The following is a 15,915-nucleotide window of genomic DNA, read 5'->3' as shown; positions in this document are numbered from 1 at the left end:
CCACTGACCACAGGCCTGCGTTGCTCACTAAGCCTGCTGCTCATTCTGACATCCTGCAATCACTTCTGGTTAAAAAGCACCACATGGCCTTGGCAAATAGTCATTGCAAGAAAAAGGATTTGTCCAATTCCCTCTGGTGCATGTCACTCCAACCTCATTAAGAGTCTCTTTTGGGGTTGTCAGTGAAAAGGCCAACTTCTATAGCATGTTTATAGCACCTGTTCCTTCTTATTCTGGTACATGAGAAAATGTTTGTGTAAGGAGTAGAACAGCAATCATGTTTTTGTAATCTATGCAACATCTTTAAGTTAATTTTATTTCAGAGAAAATATAAATGTTTTACTAAATAATCATATGCATACATAGGCCAAGATTTTCAAAAGCAGATGCCTTGTTGTCTTTGAAAATCAGCAGCTGAGGGCTGCTTGGTGCTTAGCATTTTTGAAAATCAGACCAGTGATTTAGGTGCCTAAATATGAATCAGACTCCTACTTTTAGACAAGTGCTTTTGAAAATATTGGCCCACAGGCCTTGGTCTAGTATATTTTGCAAGGAACACAAGGTTGTTGGTATTCATACAAATGTGAGAGACCATGTATGGACACAGGTAAGATTAAACAATAGGCATAGTCACCATGTAGCATCTCTACTCCCTTTCATACCTACATCCTACTAAGGTATAAGAAGCCCTGGTTTTGGGTGGAGAATCTAGAGCTGATTGGGAATTTTCTATCAAAAAGTTTCAACATTTCTGAATATAATTTTTTAAACATTCTATTCTGTGAAAACAAGACCATAAATTCATGTCCTGCTTTGTAAGGGCTCTTCTTTCTTCCCCCACACCATACCTGTTTTCTCTTTTTCCTTAAGTTGGCGTAAACCAGGGTAGCTCCATTGACATCAATGGAAGTATGCCAGTTTACACTAGATGAGAATCTGGCTTAATGTGTACAATGTGAACAGCTGCTCAAAATGTTCTGAGTGTGTCTCCTGCTATTATTCTTGTTGTGCTTATCAACTTGCTGTCAACAGCCCAATCTCCAATAGCTGTGGCACTGAAGATTTTAATAGGATCATTATTCAAAGGTGTGACTAGCTGGCAGCTTGCTTCTTGATGGTATAGGTTCAAAATGTTATGCATATAAGGTAAAAAGTGGTGAATTTTCTCTTTATTACCTTAGTTCACAAGGGGAAACTTGTGGGGAAAAAATCAGGACTAACAAAATCTCTGGCAGGACAGCTGCATAGGTTTACATAGGGAAGTGGGGCTGAAAGGTAATCCCATTTCCCACTAAATTATATTCATTTCTCCTAATAGATATGTTAGTCATAGAAGTGACTGCAGTTGGTCATGGCAGCAGAGATGTTCCTAGGCTGATCAAACAAAGGACTGATTGATAGCAACACAAAACATATATTCTTCCAGTCAGCTATCAAGTGGCCAGTTCTTAAAGATTTAAAGAGGAGAAGATACCGAACATGAAACAGAATCTGCAAACAACATTCTGGACCACAGAGTGGAAACTGAGCATCAGTGGTGTGAGGATTAAAAGTTCTGATTGGCTCTCACAACTTTTAATGACAAAGACTGAGATTTTCAAAGCCATAGATTGGGATGCCCCAAAGCTATTAAAATTAATAAGAACTGGGTATCAAAAGCTCTTGTTGTCTTTGAAAATCTCTGCCAAAATTTCTACAAATTCCTCCATTAAAAATCAAGACAGAGGCCATCATTTTCAAAACTAGGTGCCTAAAGTTAGTCCTTATGACTTGTGCTACCAAATCACTTAGACCCTTTGAAAATCCACCCTTAGACAAATACCCCAACACAGAATGTGTGCCTGTGATAGAGCTCTTCAGGGAAGCTACATGTTGCTAAAGGGAAATATCATCTAGTGGTCTGAGCACAGGACTGGAAGCCAGACTTTCTGGGTTCTAGTTCCAAGTATGACACAACTCCCTTTGTCACCTTGGGCAAGTCACTTAAAAGTGAATTGTGAAGCAAAACTGAAAACTGAGTTAAGCACAGATTTCTCTGCTGAATACCACCGCTTACTATGTGTTGTTAAAAAAATATATTTCCCTCAGTGAAATCCTTTGGTTCCTGTTGGTTCACTGAAGAGATCCCAAAATGCAACGTTGCAAATGTCAGAAATGTCAATCCAGCTCACGCTGTCTTTGATTGTGATGTCACAGAATGATTCATCTGGAATGTCATTAGCATCCAAGAAGTACAAAGAGAATTTCAAAAAGAAAAACCAGAATTTTTAAAAGGTTAATAAAAACATAATTCAGTGCTGGATGCCTCCTGCAACCCACAATGAGCACAAAATCCTGCAACCCACAATGAGCATAAAAATCTGTGCTTAACTTGATTTTTCTTTTTTTCTTTTTTTTGCCTTGGAGCCCACCATTATGCTTTCTGCCATCTGCAAAATGAGGAGGGTTAATTAAGTTAATGATTATGAAATGCTTTGAAAATGAAAAGCACCGTACAAGGGCTAGTTAGACTTTTTTTACTATGATAATAAAAACAATAAACAGTAACAAAGAAATGAAGAAAGGAATTTGACCCAGTTTAGCATATTTTTGTTTAGGGATTTTGACTCTGTACAGATTTTATACTAGAGACAGATTTATAGACCGGGAATCACCTGACTGGAAAGAATTTAATTAAACTCAGAGAACTTAGAGCTAATTAATAAGATAGGTTTATATTAGAATATAATTCACTAAATAGAAAAAATATGTAATTCATTGTTTTTCCACTTGCATAATTTCAGACCTAAATCATAACACTATCATTTACTTATAAATATAATAATAGTTTTGGTTTTGTTGAATTTATTTTATAACTTCCTTTGAAAGGTTAGCCAGAAAACAGGCATTTTTATCCAGGAAAGAACAGTATTATACTTATGTGTACAACCTAAACAGCTGTATTACAGGCATGCACATCACATATAGTTTCTTAGCTAGAAAAAAAATTGTAATATAGAATGCTCAGTCTAATGATGCTCTTTATGCTGATTTCTACTCTGCATATGACAGTGCTACAAAAGGAATGTTATTGCAGAATTGATTAATTGGTTTCATTTTTGTTTAAAAACTGTGGTACCCAGCAACTTTATATGATAAAGAAATGTGGCAGATCTGGACATACCTATGCACCATAACATCTACTTAGCGCAGCTGTTTCTTTTCTTTTCCAGGTAGCTATAGATTTCACGGCATCAAATGGAGATCCCAGGAACAGCTGCTCTCTGCACTACATCCACCCATATCAGCCTAATGAGTACTTGAAGGCATTGGTTGCTGTTGGGGAGATTTGCCAAGACTATGACAGGTAATTAACCATGTTTGCTAATAGAATTGTCTCTAGAAGCTGTTTTAACAGTATGGCTTCAATAATTTAATGTTAGTCACATACCGGAATCCTTATGGGTAAAAAAAGTTTCAATTTACAAATACACTGACACCCAGCTGAGATTCATTCATTTTAAACTAGTGTTTCTGGATATTTAACAGAGAGCATCTGTCTCTAACATATATCATTGGTGTGTACAGAAAATGTCTTCACTGTCTGCTTCTACATGCTGAATGACATATTTAGGAGTGTGGTTATCCTTTTTACACCTGCATGACCGTTTTATATATGCAGTATAGATATCTTTCCTGATATGCATGTGAATGTGTATCTGAGTACTTGACCCTCTGAGAAAGTTGTGCACCTCTGTTGATTTGAAATAGCTCTCTTGCCTCTGTCAAATAGATTGGCCATTAGTAATCTAAATTACCCAGAAACCCCCTTTAAGTATTCTTGTGTGTGTGTGTGTGTGTCATGTGTGGCTGTATATAAAGTGATTTTATACAATGATTCTTTCCAAAAGCAACTGTTCCATTGGAAAAATTTTGACCAGCTCTAGCAAGGATTTTTTCTTTGTACCTGCTTGTATTTTGTCCAGCATGCTGTGAGCACTTTATGAATTACAATAATAATTTTCTAAAGAGAAAATATTCTGTTTTTAAAGAGTAAAAAACCAGCCACCAGTTCACACAATAATATTTGTATTCCAACATAAGCTTATTATGGCAGGTGTAGCACTGTGTTGAACTGCAGGCTTGAATTATTTCACCCTTAATGTCTTTGAATTATTTCTTCAGTGGGGGACTGTGAGTATTTTCACTATTAAATTTCATGTGCAAAAATATATATTGAAAAAAAGACCTCAAACAGGTGAAAAGGCAAGAGCAAGAGAAAGAGATTGGACAGGGGGAAGAAAATGAAGGACAGAAAGGAACAGATATGGGAAGGGAAGATAGAGCAGAATCTCACATGTATCAGGCTGGAGTCCTTGTAGGTACAGAAGGGTCAGATTCCCCAAGGGTGTGCCAAGGTGTGGGTGTCACGATAATTTGATGATTCTTGAGGCTCGCAAGCAAAGTACAGGGTCTCTACAGAGAGTCAGAGGCCTGTCTCCCTTTCCTCCTGGAATCTCCCAGGAATCCATTCTCCATTTGATCCCCAACCAAGTCTTTTTTTAAGGATCCCAAAAGGGGGAGATAGTTGAAATAGTGCATCCTATTATTATTTTGTCCACCATTATGCCTAGTTTCCAACACTCTAATTTTGGTCCATTAATTTCCAGTCGCAGGCTCTTCTGGTGTATCAGACATGATCTCACTACAGTCCTTGGGTTGTTTCAGTAGACCTTTTTGATTGAACTAGTCCAGTCTGCCTGTCTTTGCTGACTTTTATAAACAATATTATGTAACAAGTTGAGTTGAATTTTTGTTACTTTGGTCAAATTAGAGTACAGGCCTTCTGCCTTACAGATCTTGGGTGTTGTGAAATGAAACAGAAAATGTTCACTGAAACCACTGCAAAATGAAACCACTGAGTTTTTCATAGTTCTGGTCATTTGTAACATTTCCCCTTCTTGTATTCAAATAGCGCAAGTGAATCAGTATTCACTGAAAAAAGAATAGGAGTACTTGTGGCACCTTAGAGACGAACAAATTTATTTTAGCATAAGCTTTCGTGGGCTACAGCTCACTTCTTCGGATGCTTAGAATGGAGCACACAGACAGGAGATACTTATACATACAGAGAACATGAAAAGGTGGAAGTATGCATACCAAGTGTAAGAATCCAATCAGTTGGCATGCGTACTTCCACATTTTCATGTTCTCTGTATGTATAAATATCTTCTGTCTGTGTGTTCCATTCTATGCATCCGAAGAAGTGAGCTGTAGCCCACGAAAGCTTATGCCGAAATAAATTTGTTAGTCTCTAAGGTGCCACAAGTACTCTTGTTCTTTTTGCGGATACAGACTAAGACGGCTGCTACTCTGAAAAGTATTCACTGAAGTGTTTCTTGTGCCTAATACTTAATAAAAAGTACTTTTTTGGGTGTGTAAAGACCATGGCAAGGTATGGATATTATTTACACCACCTTCATTGTTAGAAAAACTATAATAACTTTGCAATTTAGTAGAAAGCATGGGGCAACTGGATGTCATTGCACAAGTGGCACGATTGTGTTTTTTATGCTGTGGTCAGCTTGGTTGATATTACAATCAGATCTTCTTTTAACTTAGACTTCTGTACAGGTCAGCCCAGTATAACAAATCCCTGAGTAACTAAAGCTTCCAATTAAGTGTTGTGGTATTGCTCTGCAGTATTCCCTGTTCATCCAAAAGTCCGTTTACCTATATGCTTCAGATATCCCTGAAACAGTGTTACAGAAATAACCAAATATGATCAAATAGCCATTCATTTGTGTAGAATTTTTATTTTTTGGTAGTAATTGCTTCAAGTCATGTTATCATTTGTAATTGTCATAAAGGGAGGAAAAGATGAAGTTTATAGATGATATACTTAATGGCAAAGAAAAAATAGTTGATAAGATATGAAAGTGCAGCCTTCATTAGAATAAAAATGAGACTCTAAAAAGTATTCAGAAATTACTGGAAGTAAAGAGAGTCACATTAAATATTATCAATCAAGCTATCAGGTGAAACAAGTCTACAGATCCATGGAGGAAATGTCTTAAGATAAACTGTTAGTGAAAATGGCACATTAGAAAGTTAAAAATGGGTATACAAAAGCAATAAAATACAACTATATTTTCACTTGAAAATTTTCACAGGCCTTTCTTCCCTGGGAGAACTATTGATATATTCGAGTCGTGTTAAAATTGGCCAGGTCCATGCATTCTTTTTTCCTAATGTGTCTGGCCAGTGAGAAAATGAAATAGAGAGACTTCATTCTCTGGCTATGGAAATGATTGATTTTTTTAAATGCATTAAGCATCTGTGGTTATGATCGCAACAGTAACTGTTCAAAACAAAAAAAGAAAGAAACGCATTGTGGTGTTCCATGCTTGCTTGTTCTCCCTCAGTGATTTCAGAATCCAGTTCCCTAGGTTTACAAGTCAAACCCAGCACTTTCTAATGACCAGTATTACAAGCCCTTTCAAGATACTGAAAGTCAAGCTCTATTCTGCTTCCTAGATCACCATCAAACATTGGCATTCTGGGCAATAACGTAACTGATATCATGAGGCAGATCAAATTGCAACTTGTACTTTGTGCCGCCATAACAGGCTGTTTATTTTTAATCTAACACTAGTAAAAACTTGAACCAAGATTGTCAACAGTGACGAATGATTTTGGCTGCCTCAATCTTAGAATTCCTCAACTTGATAAATCTTAAGGGGTTCTGTGTTTCAGAAGGTGTGTGCTGAACATTTTTGGAAATCAGGCCCCTTTAAGAGGTCTCAAGTTGGGCACCCAAATATGGAGAGGCAAAATAACTCATTGCTTTGAGAGTCTTAGCTTTGCTCTGTGGCCCTATACAGGTAAAACCCCAACTCAAAAAACCAAACAAACAGAAAAGCTCACTATATCCTGTCTGGGGCAGCTGGCCCCCAATCACTTTGCATCTCCTTGGACTATGCAGCTGCTCTCTAGTCATAATGGGAAACATCTCCTTTATACCTAACAAATATAATTGGTACTTAGATGCCACCAAATAGGAACCTGGATAGATGGATTAGATATACTCATGTGAATACATATTTGCAAAAGAGTTCCCAACATCTTTTTCTGCAAATATATTTGTCAATAAAATGAATCAGTGTTTGTAACAGAGTGGGTTTGGAAAATTTTCCACTAAATGTTTTTTCATCAAAAAATGCCAATTTGTCAAAACTGAAATTGTCTGTGGGATAAAGTTGGTTTTGATGAATGTCCTGAAAAAAGGTTTTGAAATTGTCAAAAAATGTCCTGTTTTGACATTTTGGAAACAAAAAGTTTCTTTTTTTTATTTTTTTTTGGTTCAAGACAACCTTTTGTTCCAAAGTCTTACTTAATTTATACTAAAAAAAAAGATTAAAAGGAAAAAAGTCAAAATTTGAATGAAACATTTCATAATCATCAAATAAGTGTTTCGATACAATGTTGTGATACTGGTTTTTTTTAATTTGTCAGTTCAGGAAAATTTTCAAGATTTTGACTTTTTGTCCCAATTTGGGACAGGGGAAATTTTTTTATATATCTTGAAAAGTCTCATGGGATGGGAAAACCATTTCCCATCCAGCCATATGTTGTTTATAATTCAAAGAGATTCTTTTCCTCAGGATTGGCCCAGCTCTATTGTGCTTTTGTTATATTAATAACTCTAGCTAGCATATCTGGTTAACACATAACAGTGCAATAATATAACAGATGTGTCCCTCATGGTGTTTTAGAGCGTCTCTCTTTGAAGGTCATAGCTGTAAGTCAGAGCAATACAGTATATCTCCACAAGCATATAGTATATTAAAATGTCTGGCCTGATGGCCTCAATGATTTGTTTTCCCAAAGACGGTGTTGGAAAATGACCAAACAAACATGAGTGTCACTTTATCATTACACAGAGATGACTGTCTCTGTAAGGGGAAGATGTGAATTGGAATCTGATTGAAAAGAGTCTGTTCATACAGTCTAAAATAAAGCTACATTGTTTAAAAATCCGCTCCACCTACACAGCTGAATTATGAGAAACTTTGTAAATGATTCCACATTAGTATAGTTTTTTTTAATTACAGCAAGTGTGGAGCAAAAGAAGTGGATTGGATTTGAAAATCTGGCCTTGTGTTTGAAATGTTGAAATTTGTATTTTGCAGCTTGTAAATTACATTTCTAATCTCCTGCCCCACTTAATCAAATTCTCTATTCTGATTTAAACATTTATTTTATGACTCTCTTCTCTGATTCAACAAAATACTTGAGCTCATACATAAACCCCAGTTACATCAATCAGACTGAAACACATACCTAAGTGCTTTGCTAAATATGGATGGAGTGAAGCATATGCTCAATCAAAGTTAAGCATATGCTTAATGGCTTTACTCAACTGGAACCTTTATTCTTAACAGTGGATGCAACATACATCATCAGACTACTCAGTATGGTCCTAGATTCCTTTTTATGACTAATTTTTACACAACATTTTACATTTATACCCACTTTCAGGCCCCGCTACACTGCCAGGGGAATATCAAGGGACCTTAGTGAAAGGAAAAGAGGTTCCATATAATCAAATTAACGTTTATAACTTTTAAAAAGATGAAGCGTAAATGTGTTTACAATTTTTTTTAAATATTTGTCACATCACAAAATCATGGGACATCTCATGCTACCATTCTATTGTGTTCTCTCTCCCATAGTTTTGTAAATATTTCATAGTAAGCAGTATCCACTTTTCTCATTCTAAAAGTTTGAAATTTCAAAACGTGATACAAAATTATTTTTAGTTTATATTTCTCTGATTGTTCACCTTCAAAGATAATCGTCTATTTTTACATTTCAAGACGTCCTTGAAACATATGGAAGCAGGGTTGTATCTTTCCCCAGATACCAACACCTTTTCTTCATTAATGCAAATAACCTCCTTAATTCTAAATCCACATATTGTTCCTGAATACTAAAGTACCAAATTGTAAAATGCAGGTGTCCAGTCACCTCCCTAATGGCTACTAATGAGCAGAGAGTAAATAATTCCAGCTAAGTGCAGGAATAATATATGCTTAGAGCAGTGCAAAATGTTCGGAGTGAAAATCCAAAACCCTTTACAAATCCAACATCTTGGCCAACATTCATAAAAAATTTGAAAACCCTTTAGGGTTTGATCGTGCTCCCATTGCAATTGTGGTGAGTTTTGACATTAGCTTCTCATACTTGCAGAACATTGTTAGTGCTCAATATATAATAATTCTTATTGATTATGTTCTGTTATTAATTAAAAACAATAATAATTATTGCCTCAATATTTTATGCCTGGATGACTCAAACTCCCCTACTCTGACTGAATACTAAATAATAAAAATGAAACTCATCAGACCTAGAACCAGCCCACCTCTTTTCTCCAAGGGCACCTTGCAGTTTGTCATAGATGCAACCTTAAACACAAGTTAAGCAAATTCCACTGGAGTTCCATTCATGAAGCTAAGCACTTGCATAAGTGCTCTGCCTTTAGGAGGGAAATAATGTTTCTAGGCTTAGTTCATAAGATCTAGTTTTTAAACGGAATCCATTCCCATCCCAATATCTTAAAATCAACAGACAGCTCATTCTGTAGCTATTTTGCACCTGCACTGTGGATGAAGCAATACAATGAATACCTTTGCTGTAGCCATCTGAAGAAAATATATGAAAAGAATTTTATCAGAGACAAGGAGGAGAGCAGAAGTTGGCTTTGGTTGTAATGTTAATACAATACTAATTACTTAAATCTGTGGCCAAAGGGTGCTGCTTTTAATTAGTTAGTTTTCACTGTATGCAACACTTACTTTTTCATAAATTCACTACTTAAAACTATGTTAAAAAATTAATCTACCCATGCAGCTCAATAAATAAAAATATTGTTAATTATTGAACATATCTGTTTATCACTTTAATTACAGAGGCAGCCTTTCTGGAGGCTAGTAAGCAAAGAAGATAATCAGACTATCTAAATAAGGTTAGAAACCATTGTGGGAAAAGAATACTTTCATACTTCTTGAAGCATGTATTGCACCACTTTAATAAAATGGAAAGTGAACAAAGAAGTATAAAAACAATACTTTTAACCACCCCTGTTAAACAAAATCTTTAGCACATGCTTAGCATTAAGCATTTGGCTTTAACTGGACTTAAGCATATGCTGACGTGCTATGGTGAGTCAGGATTAGAAACTGAATTGGAACAGATGGTATTTTTAAATAGTCATTGGAATATATATACTAGGTACTATATTAAATCATCCTTGGACTAGATCCTCAAGATCTTGGCCATCACATATTGTGCATGCACACTCATACACATATATGGAGTGGTCACCATTACAAAGCCTTTATTGGCTGCCATCATCACAGTGTATCTCTGTAATTAGAACAGAAAATCTGTATGATAATTGTGTGGTCAACGTTTATTAATATTGACTTTGTAATGGTTTCTCTGGTACATATTCAACTCCACTTCTGCCCATTTCTTACTGCTCTCATCTTCACCCCTGTTCAATGCTGGTCTCCTTGAAATTCCTTATCAGAGTCAGTTCTTCTTCAAAATTCACAAATGCTAGCTCATGTCAACAAAATGTACTGCTTTCTCCATGGATAAAACAATAGAAGTGTTGGTCTAAGAGAGAAACTGCCTCTGAGGTCTCCAATTTGGTCTGTGTTATCTATCTATTCAGCCTGTTCTCCTCAGGGCTAGAACTTTGTCTTGTGCGATTCTTAGCACTCTGTCAGCATTAACAAGTAAATAATAGTAGATTTAACTTGTCTGGAGGTGATTCCTTCCAAAGAAAGTGACCCGAAGAGCAGATCCTTATAACCCAAATGCAGTAGAAAATAGTGTAGTATAGATAGTCCGATAGGTAATTTCATAAATCTTTATGGGTGGCAGTTCATTTTGGCTAAGAATAAGTATCGCAGGAGCTTTGTGTCTGATGCATCTTCTACCAGCATGGGACAAACTTAATGATCTAGTAGATCATCCCCATGTTCCTATTTACAAGGTATATGGTGCTTTCGGACTAGCGAATTTCTTCCCTGCATCTTTCAAATATATAGAAGTTATTTATATTATAATCTGCCCTGTAACTCCCCTCAGTTATACTAGCATTTAGCTGAGCTAGCATTTGTCCTGGTTGGAAACCCATCAGTTCACAGAGGAAAAGAATGTTCCAGTACTTTTCATGCAATTTTAATCAGTTACTGTAACAAGACTGAACACCTTTTGTCACAGAATAGCATAGCAGAAAGACGTGGGGTCATATTGCCTGCTCAGTCACATCTTTATCACCTCTTTGGAGTCAGTGGGGTTACACAGGTATAACAGAAAGTGGTTTTTGGCCCTTTATTGCTTAGATTTGTCCTAGGAAGATGCAGTATTCCATCCCACAGACCTCTGAGGAGTAGTTTGTGTTTTGTTCACGTGGACACAACTATCATTGATTGCTGGCTTTTGTTTGACTGAAATGATGAAGCCAAGGAAAATGTGTTTAAAGTGTCCAGAAATAAATATATGCTCTCAGTATAGTAAATGTGGATGATTCAGGAGCTCTATGGTGAGGATTTGACTTCAGCAATAAGCAAATATATTGTAAAATTAATTTGATTTTGGATTCCAAATCAATAGCTATGGGGGGAGGTTTTTTTCCTCGATATTGGATAGAGCATCTAGTTGAATACCTAATTATCAACATGTTTTATTTCTGATTTTGCTGTATCTGTTTTTATTATTTTCTTCAATCTGAATGTCACTGTAATTTCAACTGAATTACACCAGCGGAGAATTTGGTCCTCTTGGGTCACAGAAGGGTCACTACAAATACTTCTCTTCTGGTCATCCTCGAAAATTCATTCCCTTACAGGAGCAAATTTAAAATCTCTCTTGCACAAACTTATATGCCTAAGTATGCTCCTACTTTCCTTAGCTCCCAGACACAATGAATTTTCCATCTGTTTAGTTCTGGTAGAAAACAAAATAAAATGAATGAAAAACATTGTAGGGAAAAGTCATATCATGTCACTCACATCACTGAAACTCTAAAAATAATGTAATTCCACCCCTGCTTATCATGATGCAATGAAAAGGATAAAGCCCAATATATACGTAGCAATGCTTTTGCTATGTGGTGCAGCATGATGTACAGTCTGGAACGTTAAAACTGCACTTGTCCTATTTACAGATTCTCACTGTTGTTCAGTGAAACTTACCCGAAGGGTAGGATATCCTCTGCAAGACAGGTGGAGTTCTAAGCCTCCAAGACAGAAGGGTTGTGAAACTGTCCTTTGTGTGGGCTTGGTATCAGTTTACTATGCAATTCCATTGATCTTCCAGTGCAATTTAGAGTTAACCCTTCAGAAACTACAGAGACCCATATACATCCTCCTAAGAACTCACTTGACTGGCAGTCTGGAAATTGCAATATTTTAAAGATTAGTAAGAGCCCTCCTATGGTCTCATGGAGCACCCCCAAACTCTTGCTAACAATGCAGTCCCATTTCTTCAACACAGAATGTTTACTAAATTAGGTCATTTTACACCTGCAAGTATAAATCAGGTCACAGCCAATTTATTTATAAACTAACAAGGAAGTTTGCCATTTTGGTCTCACCTCTTCTGTTATGCTATTTTACTAGGCTATAATCTAGCACCACAATCTTGTCTTTTTACATTTTATCACCATAACCTTTCATTTCCCTTCACTCATTTTCCACCTCATTTGCAAAGGCTTCTTTTCAATAGATATTTACACCTTTTTTTGCTTAGCCTATGAATTTCAGAATTCACTTGGTATTTTTGCACAGCAGAGCTTTTTCAATCTCCTTTTAATGATAATTGGGGGAAGTTTAAGGCTACTGCATTTGTCAGATACTTCATTAGTAGATGTCATTCAGTGACTAGCTTCAGGGAATTTGTATTCCCCTTATTCATTAGTTATGCCTCTTGTAGGTAAGACTGCCATTACCTTCATGCTCTTGAATCCCCATTTTATAAATTTATATTATTCAGCAGATTCAAGCTCCCCGAAGATGATTAAGAAGCATTTTGTAATTTGTTGCATTTCAAATACAACTATAACTAAAGCTGATGCATGAATATTAATGTCTAGATTTTGAATATTTATGACAGGACCATGTAGAATTTCTGTCAGTGTCCAGCCAAACAGTGCAACAATAGCCTTAGTTTCTTATACTTTTAGGTCCTTGCAGCAGTTTTTATATTACAAGAACTAATGTCAACCCATTCCTGCTGCTCCACGGAAACCTACCATGCATTATGGGCTAAATCTTCAGGTCCATTAACCTCAATGGAAGTTTGCTTAACCAAGGACTTACTAAAAACTGGGGGCTCAGTTGTACTTAATAAGTATTGTCCTGCACTGGGAGTGATTTGGCACCACACGGAGAAGAATACAGTCCCTCTGAGTGCAGAGGGACTGTTCCTGCTGCCACACTCCTCCACTTGTCCTCATCCAACCCACAAGCCCTACATCTAGAAGCATTGATGGCTGGCAGAGACAGAGTATTGAGCCATGGCCCACCTCTTCCCCACCCTGTTGGAGCATAGTGATTCAGTTGTGCCAGTGATTTCCCCAGGAATTGAAATTGGGGGGGGTGTTCAAATTTACGAGGTGGGGGGTTGTCAGGGCCGATGAGATGTATAAAAGATATGAATAAAGTAAATGTTTTCTTAGGATAATGCAAATTTAACATAAGGATAATTCAAGTTACACCAAAATACATAAAAGGTCTAGATTTCTAAAAAAATATAAATTTTAATTTAAAATTTAATTTAGATTGAGTTTTGAAAAGTAAGCCATCGTGGGATAAGAGGGCAGTCCTCTCATGGATCAGTAACTGGTTAAAAGATGGAAAACAAAGGGTAGGAATAAATTATCAGTTTTCAGAATGGAGAGAGGTAAATAGTGGTATCCCTGAGGGGTCTGTACTGGGACCGGTACTGTTCAACATACTCATAAATGATCTAGAAAAATAAACAGTGAGGTGGCAAAATTTGCAGATGATACAAAACTATTCAAGATAATTAAGTCCCAGGCAGACTGTGAAGAGTTACAAAGAGATCTCACAAAACTGGGTGACTGGACAACAAAATGGCAGATGAAATTCAGTGTTGATAAATGCAAAGTAATGCACGTTGGAAAACAATCTCAACTATACATACGAAATGAAGGCGTCTGAATTAACTGTTAACGCTCAAGAAAGAGATCTTGGAGTCATTGTGGATAGTTCTCTGAAAACATCCACTCAATGTGCAGCAGCAGTCAAAAAAGCAAACAGATAATGTTGGGAATCATTAAGAAAGGGACAGATAATAAGACAGAAAATATCATATTGCCTCTATATAAATCCATGGTATGTGCACACCTTGAATACTGTGTGCAGATCTGATCACTCCATCCCAAAAGAGATATATTGGAATTGGAAAAGGTAGAGAGATGGACAACTAAAATGATAAGGGGTATGAAACAGGAGGAGAAATTAAAATGACTGGGAATTTTCAGGTTAGAAAAGAGATGACTAAGGGGAGATATGATAGAGGTCTATAAAATCTTGACTGATGTGAAGAAAGTGAATAAGGAAATGTTATTTAATCCTTCACATAACACAAGAACTAATAGTCACCCAATGAAATTATTAGGCAGCAGGTTTTAAAAAAACAAAAGGAAGTATTTCTTCACACAACATAAAATCAACCCATGGAACTCTTTGCCAGGGGATGCTGTGAAGACCAAAATTATAACAGGATTAAAAAAAGAACTAGATAAATTCCTGGAGAATAGGTCTATCAGTGGCTATTAGCCAGGATGGGGAGGGATGCAATATCGTGCTCCGAGTGTCCCTAGCCTGTTTGCCAGAAGCTGGGAATGGGCAACAGGGGATGGATCACTCAATGATTACCTGTTCTGTTGATTCCCTCTGAAGCACCTGGCCTTGACCACTGTCGGAAGACAGGATACTGGGCTATATGGACCATTGGTCTGACTCAATATGACCATTCTTCTGTAAAAATTAATTATAATAATAAAAATGTTTAGTACAGAAACTCCCCAATATAATGACCTCCCAAGATAGCAACAATGTGAGATAACAACCTTGGCAGATAATGCATTTTAAAAATCTTGGCCTACTAGGAAACATATTTATATAAATTCCATTCCCAGTCACAAATCTAGCACTCTGGAGCAAAGTCACTAAAATGCAGTCCAACAAACAAATGTTTATTTAACACGCCCCTCACTTTTTCCCCCACTGCACCCCACTGACCGGTATTGTCCTTGGTCAGTGGAGATTCACAGTTCAGAGGTGCTTCATGTGAGTACACCTCCCAGGTGGGGAGCAAGAAGGCACCTTGCTCTTTCCTCCAGCTGCTCACTGTTTGCTCTGGCCACTGCTGTTTGTTGTGCCACCGTTCACTCCACCACTCTGTTGCCAATGGCCCTGCACAGTCACCTTCTGCTGCCACCTGCCATGTGACCTCTGCGAGTTGGTCTCTTGAGGTTCTATCCAGCTCTCAGCGATTTCAGCTGAGCTCTCAGTGGGGGAACCTCGCTGCTAGTGCAATCTGGGCCATCTCTTCCTCAGAAATACTGTCACCACAGCAGGACTAAGCACTTAGACCTGATTATCAGTGATTTCAGCTTCAGTGGTCACTTAACAGAACAAAAGACTATCTATGGAGCCCAATCAGCTCTGTCTTTAAACAATGGAGAGGGACAGATCCCCACCCTCTCTCTTGATGCCCTCGGTCAGCACAGGCTAAGTACAGTTCTACTGCCCTTTACTCAAACAATAAGAACAACAACATGTCATTCCCTCCCCCACCCCCCTGCATTCAAGTGATTTGTAACCCAACCCC

General features: G+C 37.1%; 1 protein-coding gene across 4 annotated transcripts in view; it reads left to right on the top strand.

Moving 5' to 3' along the window:
- Window positions 1-15,915, top strand: part of CPNE4 (copine 4) — a 429,510-nt gene that overhangs the window by 377,983 nt on the left and 35,612 nt on the right. For all 4 annotated transcript variants that reach the window (XM_030551103.1, XM_030551101.1, XM_030551100.1 and 1 more), the window contains one exon: window positions 3,213-3,346. In XM_030551103.1, the coding sequence (XP_030406963.1) occupies window positions 3,213-3,346 (134 nt within the window). The remainder of the gene's footprint in view (window positions 1-3,212; window positions 3,347-15,915) is intronic.

The sequence above is a fragment of the Gopherus evgoodei genome, chromosome 2, assembly GCF_007399415.2.
Source record: "Gopherus evgoodei ecotype Sinaloan lineage chromosome 2, rGopEvg1_v1.p, whole genome shotgun sequence".
Taxonomy (NCBI): domain Eukaryota; kingdom Metazoa; phylum Chordata; order Testudines; family Testudinidae; genus Gopherus; species Gopherus evgoodei.
The sequence above is the reverse complement of the archived record's forward strand: the minus strand, read 5'-3'. Positions and strand labels throughout refer to the sequence as shown.